The sequence below is a fragment of the Lonchura striata genome, chromosome Z (assembly GCF_050655825.1).
Source record: "Lonchura striata isolate lonStrDom1 chromosome Z, ASM5065582v1, whole genome shotgun sequence".
NCBI classification, from domain to species: domain Eukaryota; kingdom Metazoa; phylum Chordata; class Aves; order Passeriformes; family Estrildidae; genus Lonchura; species Lonchura striata.
In genome coordinates this window covers 61,018,925-61,036,825 of record NC_140740.1, presented here as the reverse complement: position 1 = coordinate 61,036,825, position 17,901 = coordinate 61,018,925, and the positions used below count along the sequence as shown (strand labels likewise).

At 38.4% G+C, this 17,901-nt stretch overlaps 1 protein-coding gene across 3 annotated transcripts in view; it reads left to right on the top strand.

Annotated features, from left to right (window-relative positions):
• The window catches only part of NTRK2 (neurotrophic receptor tyrosine kinase 2), a 193,519-nt gene that overhangs the window by 101,515 nt on the left and 74,103 nt on the right, over positions 1 to 17,901 (top strand). For all 3 annotated transcript variants that reach the window (XM_031507311.3, XM_021534431.4, XM_085566788.1), the window contains one exon: positions 8,986 to 9,174. In XM_031507311.3, coding sequence (XP_031363171.1) covers positions 8,986 to 9,174 — 189 coding nt within the window. The remainder of the gene's footprint in view (positions 1 to 8,985; positions 9,175 to 17,901) is intronic.

Genomic DNA, 17,901 nt, shown 5'->3' with positions numbered 1-17,901 from the left:
TCTATCTTTTTATTGTTGTACAAGGTTAGGGGTGAAGGAACATCTGGTATCCTAAATCTGTATCAGCTATACCTGTATCTTTTCAAAGAGATATTTTTCCTAATGCAGCTTCAAGAACTCCAGAAGTGGAAATTTCTGAGTCTTCTATGAGTAATTGCACTGCTCATGGAAGCAAGATCTATTCCAAAGTTCCTGAGGATCTATTCCTGGGGACCTATTCCGAAGTTTTTACCATAGTCTTTATTAATGCATTTTTGTCATGGAACTTTTAGTTCCTGTTTGTCAAAAACATGCAATAAAAATCGCAACCATGCATTGGAAGGCTATCCTTATGTAGCTCCTCAAAAGATAAAAGAAATTAGAATTCTTCAGTTTTTCATCAGGTCTCTGAGTATTTCTAGATTTTTCCATATTGTATTTTCATTTGATATGCTTGAATGGAAGAGGCCTCTCTGCTTCAAGGAAATAATCATTGAGGCTTAAAAAAATTTAGATAGTGTTAATGGTAATGCTTTTTTTTTTTTTTTCCTTAAAAAATCCCTCACAATCAAATACAATTCAAAATCAGGGAGATTTTCTCCTCAATCTAGCCTATCTGCCTTATCATCTAAGTATGTTTAACTGAACAGAATTAGGAAAATTATTCAAGTTAACTACTCCAAATATCTTTGCTCTTCTCTGACAGTCAAAGCAGCACAGGGAAAATTTTATTGCTTCTGTACACTTTGTATTTATCTTCTAGACAACAGAGGACCTCATTTCCAGTCTTAGGAGTGGGAATGCTCACACTTAGATTATTTATGAGAAGTCTGTAAGGAAACAGTTATTTTAATTATTTAATTATTTAATTAAATAGTTCTTAAATGAAATGAAAGGCAACAAGGATTTAATTTCAGGTGAGTTTTTTTTTTTTTTTGCTTGATGCCAGCAAATACATTTCAGTTGATCTTTTTTATTATTGTGATGATTTTTCACTGTAGCATTTTTGAAGGATAGTAGTTTTACCCATGTTTCCAAGATATCGAAGCCTGCAGGTGACTATAATGAATAGTGCTGATGATCTGTATTAAAAAATGATAAATCATTTTTTCTTAAATTTTTCTACATTTTCTGCTTTGTTTCTTTAATTCTCTGGCTCATGTATTCATATTGATTAATATGCCACATCCCAGCTAGATTTTTTTCTTAGTTCTGTGTTTCATTTGACTACCAATAATGGGAAGCCATAAATTCCTCATTCTTCATAATAGGGCACATCAGCTGAGCTGCAGATATTGCAGACGTGTCCACAAAGCAGTGGACAGTTGTACAGCCACCATTCATCCTATAGCTGAGGAGGGCTGTGAGTCCCAAAGGGCTCTGTGGTTTGACAGCTGGGGCTATCAGTTCCTCCCATGTTCTGGTCATGACTTTGACAGAGATCCCACTTAAGTGCTGGGTAATTCAGTGCCAAAGTGCTCTTCCTGTTGCCTCCAAATCAAAAATAATAATAGTGCATACCTCATCGTGGGTGATCTATGTGGATTTATTGGTTAAAGTGCATAAGAATGTGACACTGTATGCCAGATTGGAGTTATTAGATCTGTTTCACAAATGCTTTCCATTCTGGCTGAAAGGGAAAAAGAAGTCAGCAACCTTTGTGATGCAGGTTGAGGTTTTGCTGATAGCACCCCTGGGAACAGATGGCCCTGGAGTGAAAGCAAGGCAGAGGGGTTAGGAACCTTCCATCCTGGCCAGACAATACCAGCAAATTCAGTATGTTTTAGACACCTCATTCTTTTTCCTACAGGGCTTTGCTGCAAAGGAGGTTTCTAGGGTGAACTGTCTTGCCAGTCTGCCTCAGACCAAGACACCCATGTCTTTATCCCTGTGCCCTGTAGGTTGCATGACTTTCAGGAGCCACTTGCATTATGAAGGGCTCCCCTAGGCTATCCTTGGGAGTCATCCCTTGCAGAAACAATTGCTCTAGGCTTGCGTGTGAGGGGATGTAGGAATGCATGGATACAGGGGAGTATAGAGGGGGTTGTGAGGAGAAGGGCAGCTGAAAGGAACTGACTGGGATTCTTTCACAGTCACGCACCAGAATAAAACCCAAGCAAACAAATATGCAGCTGTGGCTCTTAGATTCAAAGCCAGAACAAAAAGCCCTGATGAAATACTGAGTGGCTAAAATCTGTGCGTAGTCATGTCAATGGAAATTACCCAAATTATGTGTTTGCTCCTCTGTAGAGGAGCTAGGCATTTGAAATAAGTTTTCCTGCAAGATGAACATGTGTTTTAGGGAAAAGGCATCTTGACACCTAGTAACACTGGAAATTTTGTACTGTAAAGCTAAATAACATACTGCTATTTCATTAGACTCAAAGATATGCATTACTTAAATTATTCCATGTGCAAATGAAGATAATCCAACAACATAGATAATTTGCTCTGTATGAAAGTGATACAGTGAAAACCAATGAATTTAGTCTTTTTCTGAAGCTAAAACAAAATGCCAAACACTGATTTTTCACATGAAAACAAAGGCAAACTACCTTTTATCCTGGATCACCCAAACAAAACAATTCACCATTGAATTGGTCTGGTTTCATCATGATTTTCAAACTGATTTCTCTGCTTTGCTTTGCAATATTTGTTAGTGAAGAGATTCCTAGGGGCTGCTTCTGAGTTTAAACCCTGGTTTTCCACTCTCCTTTGAGAGACCTTGAAGAAGCCTACTTACTTTTGTTATTCAGAGAATGTTAGAAGTGCATGCTGGTGGGGAACAGAGGTATTTGTCTACTGGATGTGATGATGTTTTCCAGCACTTTGTTGGGGTTCTCCTGACTTCCTGGGAGCATCCTCTTGGATGGAACTGAACTTCTTGGGCAGTGTCAAAAGGTTTTTCTCATCTCATTTGTCAAGAACCAACAGAATACAAGCTTAAACAAGCACTGGTGGGTGTAAATCAGTTAAACAGATTGATGATACCTGTCAGAAGATGTGAAATTGTTTATCCTTTAAACACTAAAGCCTGGCAAGTATCAGTTTTCTGAGTCACAGACTTAATGTGTAATAGTGTGGATTTTGGCTCAGCATACTGTTCCAGGATAGAAGGACATGCACTCTTTGATCTGTGAAAAGCAATATAATTTAGCAGGATTGGCTCAGGTATAATGCTTTTTGGGGTGATCTTGTGGCTTTTTTTCACCACAAACAAAGGAGGATAACCCTAATACACATTTTGCAACTGCATGTGACAGTGATTGTAGAGATGGCCACACAAAGGCTAAGGCTAATAGCTGCTGTCTGGGTAGCTGGCAGGGCTGGGGATATGAGACAGGAAAGGTCAGTTAGAAGGTGGGTAGAGGCAAGGTGTGCTATTGCTCCACACAGCTGAACTGCTAGAAAACATGGGAGTGCCTTGCCTTGAGCTTTCCCTCATTACAAGCATTGGCAACTGCAAAGCAAAGACCATACTTTTAACAAGTCCACTCTAGATTTGCAGAACTTCACTTTGAACATCTCCACCAAACAAAGCAAGACATAATGTGTTTCTCTTTGGAAGCATATTCAGTTTTCTTTTGGTTGGTCAGTTGGTTGGTTTGGTTTTGGGTTTTTTCTTGAGTTCTATTTACACCTTTTAATTCAATTCCCTATATGCAACATACTGCATTTTAAGAAACCAATAGTAGAAAATATTTTTTCTATAATTTCATTTCTTTCTATTATGCTGGCTTTCATGTCCAGTCTAGCAGAATTGGTACCACTTGTTTAGCACCAGTTTCTGAACATGGGAATACAAAGGAATATTTGAAGTAAAGCTTAGCACCTTAGTCAGAAGAAAGTGTGCCAGAGGGAGTAAAAGATAAGATCACAATTTTTAGAATAAAGCTGAAAAGGTGTCTCTTCTGGTGAGAAAGTTGGCTCTTGCTTTGATAAGAGGAAAAAATTCTGCTCTTGCTGAAGCATAATGCTTTCATTTCAATCATGAAGAAGACATAAAAATCTACAGCAAACATGGGAATCTCACAGGACAAGAAACCTTTTGTAATTACCTTTCAGAACAATGTATTTAACTACTGAAAAAATAAAAAAAAAAAGGAAAAAAGAATATTCAATATAGGGTTGGATTTAGCAGAGGTGCTGACTGATGTGACATACATTCACTGTTGTGCTTTTAACGTGCCAGTGTGCTCTTACCATGTCTTGGCACAGACTGATCCCTGTTCCCAGGGGAACTAAGAGGCAATGCTAGTGCAAGGTCCATTGAGAAACCATCATAGGAATCAACATAATTTTTAAGGAATTATATTTATTAAGCCATTACAGCAAAAATTATGTCTATAAATGCTGCTTTTCATATGACCTGCTTCCTAACAGTTAAGTATATGCATCATTGCAAATACACAACTCCAACCACAAAGCTAAAATTGAGGTAGGTTTTGTGGTATTTTATTACCTCAGTTGTCTTCCAGTGTGCTTGAGCCATTAGTGACTTAAGAGATATCTGGACTGATGTGTGTTGCACAGAAATATATCTACAACAAACAGCAGTGTAGATAGTGTTTGTAACATGGTAGTATGCATGTTAGATCTGCATTAACTCTGATGGTAATAGGAGTATAATGAACCATAGAATAGAATCATAGAATAGCTTGGGCTGGAAGGGACCTTAAAGGTCACTCAGGTCCCACCCCCCTGACCATGGGCAGAGACACCTTTCAGCTAGACGAAGTAGCTCAGAACTCTATCTAGCCTGGCCTTAATGCTTCCAGGGATTGGGCATCCACAGCTTCTCTGGGCAACCTTTTCCAGTGCCTTATGACCCTCACAATAAAGTATTTATTCCTAATATCTAATTTAATCCTACTGTCTTTCGGTTTGAAGCTATTGCCCCTTGTCCTGTCACTGCACACTCTCGGAAACAGTTTTGCTCCATCTTTCCTATAGGGTCCCTTCAGGTACTGGAAGGATGTAATGAAGTCATCCTGAAGCCTTCTCTTTTGCAGGCTGCACAATCTCAATTTTCTTAGCCTTTCCTGTCATGAAAGGCTGTACATATTAATAATGACTCTCCTTTGCCTGTTCAAAAATAGCAAACCTTGGAAATAATAGAATTACATTTTATTTCTTAACCTAGGGAAATTATTTTGGCACCACCAAGGTAAAGTACAGTGCAGACATACAGTGTTCGAAGGGTAGCACAGGTCTCCTTGGGATGTGCAGTAAGTGAAGTTTGCTGTTTCTGGCTGTCCCCATATTATGTGTTGAGGATAATTCCCTGCCCAGCTGTTGGAGGCATTTTGGTTTTATCATAGGTCATCAAATAAAATTGGTTTTCTTACATGTCAGAACTTTTTTAGAGAGCTTATGGGCAATTTTTTGTACACAAAGGGAAGTTTTCATAAGCCTAGGTGTTGTGGATAAGTCTTTAGCTTAATATCAAATAGAAGAGAAATTCATCTCCATGGTGGGTAGCCCACATCTTCCCCAAAGCAGATTACAGATTCTTGTCCGGTTCCAACTTGTCTTCTTAAGAAAAATTGTCTAAAAATGAAATTAAGGGAAGATTCTGGGCAGCACACTGGTAGAAGGTCTCTGGGGTCTTCTTAAAAGTTTAAGCCAACTGTGAATCAGCTCTTGGTAATAGCTAGTGACTACTGATTGCCCATGATTTTCACTCTAACCTAATACATTTTGTCTAAAATTTTCAGATTTCAGGTGTAAAACAAAGTGCAGATTTTATGAAAAACAGAGGCAGTAGTAGATGACTGAGTGTAATTGCCATACTTGTTCCACCTTTGTAATTCAGTGACCACATTTCATGTGGATGAAACCACACTCCAAGCTGTTAAAGAAATTATCTTTCATTTTGAGCACAGAAAAGGGCAGCTCTCATTTCTTATCAGCACAGGTGATAGTCTCGTCTTGCATCCTAGAAATGCTTTTACATTACTTGAATATCATAGCCAGCTGCAGAGGTGGCTGGTCTATAGCTGTAATGTGGCTTAGTGCACTCAAAGAATTAAATGTAACTTTTTGATGAGTAAATAGTCTAGCAAGTAAACAAGCATGGAAATTGTCTATGTTAAAGTTTGCTCACATTGATAAAAAAGGTCAGGAAAAGTGAAGTTTGAAAGGATGTAAACTCACCTGCCTCTGATACACAAAAAAGACTGGGAATAGGATTTTTGAATGCAAACAACTATTCACAAAAAACATTGCATGAGATTTTGCTAATAAGAGGGATCACAGGGTGATATAGCAACAAGATTCCCAGAATTGAATTTTTCTTAAAGTGTTTTGTACTGCCAGGAATTGGCATGAAAGTCACCTAATTTTCCAGGTTTCCATCACCTACATCAGAGAGCTGTATATACTTGGAGACTGCTTCATACCACACAGAAGACTAGCTTTTAGCAGTAAACATAATTGAGCAGATTTACGGAACAGTTGTCTACTTTTCATCTGCAGCCCTTTGCAGTTTATACTGGTTGAAAATAGTGGTTCGCCATACAAAATTGGATCTTGAAGTACTGCAGAAATTATTCAAAGAATAGTCTGAGTTCCTTAGTCATTATCCCACTTTAACATCTTGAAATGTGTAAAGGTCACTTTTCCTTGCCATCACAGCATGTATGTTTGAAGCAAACAATGACAAAAGAGCCTCCTCCTGTGCAGCAGAGAACAGCAGGACTGAAAAGGACTTAAAGACATGCATCTATTAAGTTTCAGAGTGGAGAGAATTTCCCTATTTGCTTTGAGAGAAGGGATTTGATCCTCATATTAAAGTATATTAGTGTAAAAGTATTTTGTTTTCCCAAGAAAGTATTAAACAGCCTGCTTTTTTTGAGCAACAAATAGATTCAGAAAGTTTAGAGATGTAAGGATCTACCAAAAACTGAATGCAGTTTTAAATGGGTTGCATTCCAAATGTTTGTGCAAACAACTCTTAGGCATCTGAAAAATATGTTGTGACTTAATATAAATATTGATTGTGCTATCTGAGTGGCCTATTCTCACAATTTGTTGGCTCTGCCCTTCATTACAGAATATTTTACCAAAAATTCTTTATCCTGGCAGCTTTCCCAATAGAGTCAATCATGTGGGGATCTGAGTGATCAGTAATGACAAAACCAGCCTTGGTATGAGTATTTCACTTGATTAATTGCAGTGATCTAGGCTTTATGTACATTTGTCAACAGTGACTTTCCCGTAAAGTGCCAGGTATTTGAAAAATTACTTCTAGTATTTCAGGCTGGGGGGAAGTACTTTTTCAAACTATGAGAACATTTCCCTCATGCACCATTAAACCAGCTGTGGAGAAAGAAAAGCTGGACAGGGGTGTGAATACACTTGTGTCTCAAAATATATAGGGTTGAATAGCCACATGCCAGGATATTTAAGTTTTATGGCTATAAGCCAGGCTGCGTAATGATGAAGTGATTTTGTTAATGACACGGTGAGCCACAGAAGAGCAGGAGTCTTTAAAGCTGCCCTTTCTTTGCTGTGCAGGACTATCCTTTTTCTCATCTGGTTCTTCAGCTGTATGTCTGCTGAAGTGGATCCTGCTTGTCTTCTCTCATGCTCTCAGTAATGTGCATACAGAATCTGCTGGTCCTGCTGGTCTCTCCTCTGCATTCTCTATCTCTCTTGCAGACAAGCTGCCATCTAAGTGACAGGTTACTCTGCTCTGTCTTGCCTTTACAGTGTTCCTTCTGTCCAGTCTAAAACTCAGTCTGGGAGTCCAACATATTGCAACTGAGTGACTTGAAGTAAACACTTGTTATTGTCCTCAAGGTGTTGTCTTCCGTCCCCTTCTTTGGGGAGACATTTGCTCAAGCTGTTGCTGCTGCCCAAAAGCTAAATGCAGTTGGCAAAAGATGTTATTTCAGAGTAGGTACTTCCAGAGGGGTTTTTTTTTCCATCTGTTTCTAGCAATGTGCTTTGATTGTTACAATTAAAAGGTGTGAATGTCATCCCAAAAACTTTAGTTAATGTGGATGGAGAATGAAGTGAAATATGTGTGATCTCTGCTGTCTCTTCAGTCATTAGGCAAAATGCTGCTAAATAGTGCTTCTGGTTTTCTAAAACTATAAGTAATGTGGAATTTAAGTGACAGAGTTAGATGTCAAGAGTTCAAATGTTATCTCTGCTGATTTGTTAGTTGAAAGACTCCTGCAGTTCACAGAAGTGGGACACTGTGCTAAGCAGGATAATTTTTTAAAAATCCATTTACAAGATTTTATCTGTGTGGCACTTTCATTAAAAATACAAAGCATGGAGTGAAAACAAAACAAAAACTGTCACTAAATTGCCATTCACAATAGACCTTTTTTTGGAAGGTGGCTAGATTCATATATGGACTGGGGAGCCAGTAGGATGTGCCCCTGGCCAGGATGAGCTTCTCTGCAGCAGCTCCAGTTTTTACTCCTGTACTCTTCTCAGCATCTCTGGAACTATGCAAATTGTCTCCTGGATTTTGGTCCCGAACCATGTTTTTTTCAGAAATTAGCAGCTTCCCACATCAGGATGAGCCGATTTGGTCTGTCTTTTGTTTTGTTGTAATTCCAGGTAGGGCAGGCATTCCCTGGATTTGTGCTGTTACTGCTCTGTGCTTCAGGTGGGGCATAAGGTAAAAAAGTTAATGTACATATTCCATAGTGTATTTCTGAGAATGACAAAATTATTTCAAGAAGTTTTGAGATATTGCACAGTGGCAGACTGTGCTGGACGCTGACATTTACTCCGGGTGATGTACCAGTACAAAAACTTGTTTTGATTCCAGTTCCTCATGGACAAAAAACCAGTGTTCTCCATCTGCACCCAGAGATACAACATTTTTGAGGTAAGGTCAACAAGGCACACAAAGAGAGCTGTTGACTGTAGGAATGGAGGACAACTGGCCGAAACTGAAAAAAAAAAAAAAAAAGGTAAATTACTTATCTGAGGGAAGAGTACCATACACTGTGTTACAAGAAAATCTTTGTTTCTTAACTCTAGGTCCTTCTTCAGTCATCAGCAATGATGATGATTCAGCCAGTCCCCTCCACCACATCTCAAATGGCAGTAACACTCCATCTTCTTCTGAGGGGGGTCCAGATGCAGTCATCATTGGAATGACAAAGATTCCTGTCATTGAAAATCCACAGTATTTTGGAATTACCAACAGTCAGCTCAAGCCAGATACTTGTAAGTACAAAAAACTGTATATGTTTCATCATTCATTTTACCTGTGCAAGTGTTGTGGCTCCTTAACACAACTAGCATAACAAAATATTCTAAATTCCTGGAAGTGAAATGGTGGGGTTAAACTGTGATATTTACTAAAGGCACATGGGATGAACTGCTTTACCTCTGTCTAAGCCAAATTCAGCTCTTGTGACAAGGCAATGAAGAAAGCAGTGTTATGCTCAAACCCCAACCCATATTTCATCCAAGTCACTGGTAGCCTTTCCATTGATTTCAGTGGTCTTTGGCCAGTCCTGTGCACTGAATGTATTCTTGGGAGAAAATAGATCTTGGATCAGAAGATAGAGTCAGTATTGTTACATATGCACTAATTTTAAATTGATCATATCAACATCACCAGATCATATCACAATACCATATTAATATAACTTTCAAATCTGAGTATTTGTAAAGTAAAAACTGTAAGGGTTAAAACTTCAGTTCTTGTAATTTCCTTGTACAATTCAACTTCCACAGACAGAAATTGTTTTAAATGTTTAAAAGTAGAGCAGAAGAGAAGAAGGTTGCATGATGGACAATACATGTCACATACAAATTCTTCCGTGTTCAGCTAGTAATAAGTGGAATGTGAAAAAATATGAAGAGCTAAACATATTTAACTATGAAGAGTTAAAAAAAAGTATCACTTACTTTAGATGCTACTTTCAAACATAGTAATAGTTTCATAATTGAACATATGAAATGCTGGGGTTTGAACCAGTGATTAGCATTAATGTACATAACTGAAAAAATACCTAAAGGATATTGTGATAAATAGTAACTGCGCTGCTTACTATTTCTCACCAGGACGCTAAGTTCTCTAAGTGTTTCAGAGAAGGTTGTTCTGAAGTGTCACTGAAGTCTCAATTGTTTCTCTGAGAAGTCATTCTAGAGTTTCCCAGTATAATTAGTGAGCACTGGCCTTGCAACTAAGGGACACTACATCCAGTCTGTATCCTACCCTGAAAGATAGCACTTTCTAGCACAAACTGTAGCTAGGGGCTTACTGTCAGGGTTGGAAGCCTTTGCCTCTAACTTTGCAAAATTTTAATGCTGTAACAGAAATCCTCTTTGACCTGTGCATGACAGCATGCATGCATGAATTGAATGCATGACTTCTAACACTGCAAAAAAAAAGACTGATGCTGAACTACCCACTTACCTTATGAATCTTAATGCTTGTTTAGATCTAGACTGTTGCACTAAGCACAGTTCCGAAGGATGGTCCTGCAACAATCTTTTTTTGCTTTTTTATTCTACATCCCTGATGTTCGCTATTACTATAGCGTTTTTTGTGGCACTATTTTCTGGCTAGAAATGCTGTATTACCTCTTCTTCTAATAGATAATAACAATCTGAATATTCTGACCCAGCATATGTGCAAGGAAATCACTGAATTGGTGACACATGAGCAGCATGACAAAAGCATTATACAGTTGCATTCTGATTAGAACATTAATTCTTGTGAAAAATAAAAGCTGCTAAATAATCATAAATGGGCAACATCCCCAGTGGTGCTCTCTATGCTTTTAAATATAAGGGTTACTATACCTCTGTTCCCAGCTGCACTAGACAACTTTTTAATTCTTTAAATAAACATCAGTAACTGTAGAGTTTTTAACTTCAGCATTAATGTTGAAACAACATACGTGCTGTTCTGGGGAAAAACACAAACTGAACTAAAATACAGAATTCTCTCACATTTACAAACTGCATGTTAATTACAGACATATTAAATCATGGCTGACTTGTGTTAAGTAGGTCCTGATCCTAAAAATACATAAGTCTGTATTTGGTTTTCTGTGCTGCAATGAAACCCACATGGTGTCAGGGAAATTAATCACAGTGCATGAAGTTCAGTTAGTGAACTGAATATGCTTCAGGACTTTGCTGTAGTGCTCTGAGGAGGTTTGAGGGGTTGATTTTCTGTATTCTGTCACATTGCCACTGTGGTCCCAGTCTTTGTATTTTGGTGGGGGAGTGGAGGTGGTGGTGGTGGTTTTGCTTTAGCAGAGAGGATCAAGTCAACTATAGCAGTGTATAAACCAAAGAAGATTTCTTCTACCACACTGAGCATCTATCCAATAAAAAAGTGTAATTGAAATTATCTTGGGTAAAAATGAGCTTCCAAGATATAATGCCACATATGCTCTTTCCTTCTTTCCCAGTTGTTTATTATTACAGAGCTGTGCTTGTCCTTTCTTAACCTGCCAGCCTCCTTCTGATGTGTGTATCTGGTATTTATAAACCTCTAACCTAAGTAGTTTTGTACCTTGTTCCTGTATAGAATAATGCCAACTCCAAATCATATCCAGCAAGATAGTTAATAATTTTGTTTATTTCCTACCTAAGTTCCATTGTTCACTAGCATTAAACCCAACCATCATTGACAGTCATGCTGGAAAAGGTACTTCTGTATTTAGTGTATGTTGGTCTGTGGAAGGAGGTGAGACATCAAGCTAGGTGAAACTGTACACAGATTGTATTGCAGTTTTCACAGAAATGAAGGAATACTTTTGCTCTTAGTAGTAAGTGAAGTTTCTTTTTTATTACCTAATTAGGCCATATTTTTACTTATCTACAGAAAACCATTTCTGAATACAGTATATCAAGCTTCATTGCAAAGAATTAGCAGTGCATGGGTTTAAAATAAAATTTAAAAGTTGATTATAATCAGTGTCATTTGAAACTCCATCACTGTATCTTGTAATTTGGTCCTTTCACTACTGAATAATGAAATCCAAAGAGTGATGACTTCTAAAGCATCTGTCTCAGGTTTAAAGTTACAGTACTTTCCTTCTCTTAAGATGCAGCCTTCAGGGTGGGAAGAGCAAACTGGTGAAGAGCAAAGATCCATCAGCTTCAGTGGTCAGATTCCAGTCGTCACTCAGTAGGACTGCATTTCTGTCATTTCAGCACAACACTCATCTCTACCTTTAATTGATGTAACAGTAGAAGATTCCATCTTCTAGTTGGGATTGGCTGATATTTACTACTGATGAAATACTACCAGTATTTCCCATCAGCTTGTTCAGCATATGTCTGACATGCTATCCCAGAGCTCCTGGCTTTTCCTTTCCATGCCATGTTCTGTTGCTTGCTGTTGGGTGGTGGGTTCATCTGCCACTCCAATATCTTGAATATTTTCACATTGAAATGATACAGTCTGAGGTACACAGACATGTTTCAGACACCCACCAGACTTCTTGGCTCCTTTTTGTATGAAAGCAGAAGGTATTTCTTATTTGTCAGTTCTTCTCAGTTAGTGAAAATTCTGATTTCAGATGGGTGAGAAAGAGCCAGAAGCCTGGACACGCTGCAGTGCTCTTTGCAGTTAAGCCATTATAAACCAGGTGCTGTGTTAGTGTCTTGCCTGGGAATTAACAACAAGGTTCAGTCCTTGGTGTTGAAAATTGAGGCATAACTTTGTAGGGAAATAACATAACCAGGCCTATGCACCTTGCATGAATGGCAAATCTTGCAAGATTTTTGTTTCCTGAAATCAGCTGGGCAATGTAATATCTTGGGAGCATAGATCCTAGCCTATACTAGCTTCACTAATTAGCTTCACTAATCTTATGAGTTGTCACAGACTCTAAGATATTTGAGGTTTTTATTAATATTACAGTATTTAAAAAATTAGTCCTCTACACCTTTGCACAGAAATTGTAGCTGCTGAAGTTATCAGCCAAGCCTACCAGACCTGTTGAAAGAGGACAGAAGAAACAAATCCATTTTCTCAAAGAACAACTATAAAGACTTTCTTCATCACTTAACTTGCAGCCCAGCACTTGGAATGTATCAGTCCATGACTGCTAGACTTCTGTGATTAATGGTGGAAATGCAGTCCATAAGTAACACGGTTGTGTTGGCAGAAAGGTGAATAGCCAAATCTCAGGAGAGGTCACAAAATGTCAGTGGAAGTGCCCAGACTGAGATTCTTAGGGCAGGACTTGGATAAGAAATTTCTTGCAGGTAGTTTTGGGATTTTGAAAATCAAACTGGTCTTTGAGCCCCATGCATGTAACTCCCACCCCTGCCCCACAAAGTCACTATGATTGTTTGGGTGCTACTGAAAGGAAGGCTAGAGCTTTGCCCTTTAATGAAGAGGTTTGAAAGCTCACGGTTTCAGGCCTCCTATAGTCGAGAAATAGCTGCACTGACATCAGTCTGCACTTCCCAGCTAATCTGTACTTGCAACTCACTCAAGTTTGTCAATTTCATCGATTTCAGTGTTGGAAAAGAGCATACTGTACTGGGCAGGCTTATTGATAAGTCAATGGATGGTTCAGTGGCAAGATGTTTTCAGTGACTGGCCTTATAAACAGCTATTACAATTCAGATGATGTGGTGTGGATTGTGACTTTCATATGGGAAATTTGGGTATGTTCTGTATTTCTGCATTTTCAGATTCTGTTCTTTCAAGTGTAGCAGTCTGAATATGCAGTTTAGATAATAGCTATGTTACTTCTAGTTGGCTTCCATTAGAGAAAGTCTGAAGCTGATTACAAATTGGTAGAAATATTTTTTCTAAAATAATTTTTTATTTATTTTGCTGATCTGAAAAAAATTAATCTGGCCCATAGTTTCAGTTCCAGAGTAAATTGGTAACTGCATGTGCAGTGCTAATTTTAAAGGCAGAAGTTTTTAGAGCAGCCCTCTTTTATCCCCTTCTGAACACTGAACTTTTCAGTCATGCTTAGGGATTTTTGCATTTTATGGATTGTTACACCATTTGGTAAAGAGCAACCTCAATCTCTTCCTGACTTTACTTGTTCTTTAACTATATATTTATTTTTAACATATGCATAGACAGATTTTGTGTGCTAGTGCTCTGCTCCAGTCCACCACCTTCTTTAATAGTTTTGAGGGAGAAAATAAATAGGACAGTTATACTTATGATTTTATCATTACTCCTGTAGTACAGGAGTTTTGTTTTTAGAACCATAGGTCTTGGATTCTGGTGATTATGTCATATTTCATTTTTGGATTAAAATCTGAAGAAAAAATTCAGAATATGGACAGACCCCAGAAGCCTGAGGAATCATAAAAAAAAAAATCTGGATTCTTTTGTTCTTTTGTTATTATATTAATTTTAAAATTCAGCTTTGATTATTTGAGAGCATTTGAGCAGAGCAGAAGCATGAGTGGGCAGAGCTGGCCCCTCTCTGTCTCTGTGGGGAGACAGCCCTGTCACAGCCACCAGACAGAACAGAGGGGAGCAGCCAGATATGAGGGCCCACTGGGTTGCAGTTCCTCTACCAGGCTGGTTGCAGAAGGGTGCAGCTAGTTGTAGCTCAGCACCCTGTTGTTTTTCACAGCTCTGACCACTCCACCTTACAAGGCAGTCTGGCTTCTCTTAATCTTGGAGCATGTTGACAACCTTCTTCCCAGCCATTGGATCAATATCATTCAATATGAAAAAAAAAAGTAGTTTTCTATATTTCTAGGGTAGGTGCAACAAAAGGAGGAGCTGTGATCACCTGGTCTGTATTTCTCAGGCATCCTTGTCCTAGGAGTCCCACAGGAGAGCCCGGCCCCTGCACGTTTCTTTGCTGAGTGCTCAAGTTTCACTGCCAGGCAGGGACATGATGCTCTGCTGGGAAAGGTGCCGGTAAAAATAAAATTCACCAAGAGAGTTTCTGTGCTACAGGGACCTGACAGGCCTCTGAAACATATTTGTCTGTTTCTGGGTGCTGCTCATCCTGCACAGGTAGTGTCCCTTGGAAAGCAGCAATGCACAAGCACACACTGCCTGCAGCAGGTAGTCTCCATTTCACTTTATTCCAGACTGTGTCTGTCACCCTGCACTTTCCTAGAGTCCTGAGGAATAGGGGTAATTTTTGCCTAACATTATAAGGTAAGAATTAATCAAGTTGCTCCTTGTGTGCAGAAGAAGGATTGCCCAAGACAAACACTCTGTGAGCATTTCCATCTCTTTTGAAAGGCTTTTATATTTGAGTGACTACAAAAAATGGAGTGTTGTAGTGTTTTCTTAGCTAGCTAAGCCCTGAGGCTGGGGATTTTCCATCAACTTCCAAAGCTTGCAGAACTGAAAATTTATAAGCAGCTTGTTTTCCTATAAAAGACACCATGACCTCAGCAGCCAGAATGCAGAGGAGCAAAACTGATGAATCTTAGGGAAATCCAGACTGGGAAGAAAAACCTTTCTGTCCAAGCTGAACTTGTTTTTCCTGTTTGTTAGTTCATTGTTAGTTGTGATTGTGAGATTTAACAAGGCACTGACTTTGGACTCTTCAGATGCTGAAAACTACAAAAACTTTTTAAGCCGAAAAACAAGCATGGATGAGGTTGAGATTACAAGGAGGTACATAAAATATATTTACTTCTTGTCCTGATTCTACTGCTCATTTTCTGGAGATATTTTATTGCTGAATAAGGATATAAAGATATAGGAAGTTATCTGTTATTATTTTGACTAAATAAGTTTGTAGTTTGACTGCATGTTTTAATCCCTGATTTCGATCACCAGTTAAAATGTATGTCTTTACAGTTGTTCATCCAGTCACAGGTATGTCAGAAATGGCTGCTTTGTATATCAGTGGTGTATTGCCATTAGTTGCATTTGATTTTTTTTTTTTTAACAGGGCAAGAGATTTTTATCCCAGATCATAGCCTTCTGAATATCTGTTCTGGTTTGAAAGCAAAACCAGTGAGAGACTCCAAGTCAGAAATACAATTTATTGGGAAAAGGGAAAAGGACAAAAATACATGCAATAATACAAAGGGAAAGACTACTGACAAAGTCAGAATACAAACTGGCCAGTGTGCTGGTAGCAGTCCCAATTGGAGTGGCTGCAGTCCTCTTGGGATGGCAGATGTAGTTGCTGTTTCTTCTCGGAGAACCTGTGAAAAGGCTCCCCTTTGTCTAGAAATCCCCAGTTTTATCCAGGTGGGAATGCCTAGCTCCTTCCCCCTGGGCAGAGCATCTCACAGTGGGTTATTATGAATCACGAGGTGTGTCCTTAATCACCTCCTCCTCCTGGACAGTGTTATCTCTGAGTCATGTGGCCAGGCATTGATGGGGCCATTAACAGCAGATAAGGAAAACTGCCCTAAGGCAACTCCTACTCAGATGGTAATTGGAAAACGTTTTTATTTTTGGTCTTCAATCTTGGACGTTATCAAATATTTTTTCCCAAGAATGTGGTCACTTATTTCCTTTCCCTAACAAAGAAAAAGTAGTAGGGAATAAATTAATTTTAGGGAAATTAGATACTTTTACTCCTGCTGCTCATTCTGAGACTTAATAAACCTGCAATTTTGTTTTCCAATCAGATGGATGAAATTCTCCCAAAGGCAAAAGGCTTCAACTTGAAAAGTATAGGATTTTATCTCATTAAATTTCATAATTTGAAAGAAGAGCTTATACATTTCTTCATTTAGTGCTGAGATGAATCCACAGAATCACTTTTCTCCCCAGGATATAACTTTTGTTGCAGTCTTGATCTGTCCTTGAAGTCCATTTACATCTAATCCAAAAAGGAAGATATCATGCTCTATGCAAAATATTTGCATTTCATCACACAGAATGTTGTTATGTGACCCAGATTATTCAGTAAAATATTTTCAATGAAGTCCAAATGCTGGAAATACAACTGCAGAAAAGACCAAACAGCTTTGACTCTGACCTCTGTTTTGTGCATAGCTCAAGTGTTTTACCACCTGGAAATAACAGTACATGAAACATAATTCAGGGTAAATAGCAGATGTTACAAGGACATCTGAGCAAAGAAGACCCAAAGTATGCATTTCAACTACATAATATGAGTCAAGACGGTATGAAACATGCACTCTCAATGAAGTGTTCAGAGTCAAAATTAAGATGAAACCTTAAGTAAAGGCTTAATTTTTTCAGGTGGACTTCAGATAAGAATGCTGCTCAGCAGAGCACTGAAGTACAGTGTTGACATCAAGCCCAACTATGGGCTTCAGTCACAGAGTGCACTTTATGAAAGATAAGTGAAATTAAACACATGTTCAAGCATTCTCTGCAATTAGGTTATTAGTCAAGGTGAAAAAAATCCAGTGTGTTGCTTTTACTGCAGTGTAGTCTCCATGGCATTGCCACACTCAGTTTGTCATTTTATAATACATCTGTACCAGAAATACATACAGTGTTTTGTCACCCAAACACCTATCTAAATCTGTACCATGTAAATGACAAATAGTAATTTATATTTTAATTATTAAGTTATGCTTTTAAAGACTTTGCAAACTAAGTTCTATGGGTTTTGATTTTATATACAGAAACCTGCATGGGTAGTACTTAAACTGAATGGGAAGAAAAACGGTAATCCATTCTGAAAACATCCCTGTCATGAGCCTATGCATGGAAGTGGGATTTGGCCTTGCATTTATTTTTTTGAGTTAGTGACGTTCTGGCTAAATGAGAAACACACATCCCACAGAAGTAAGAATAAAATGAGAAATTTAAATCTGAGAAACACTTAACTATGAGAAAGTTAGAAATAAATAACTTTGTAGCCAAAATTAATTCATAAACTTCATTTAAGGCTGTTGGTGCTTTGAGACTGACGTTTGAGAGAAGTTTAGAAGTTTGTGTCCTGCAGGACCATGTGGTTGGCTTTGCAAGCCTGCAGATCTGCCACATGCAGGGAGGCCTGGATGGCCTGTTATACCTAGAGCAATCAGAACTCTGAATAT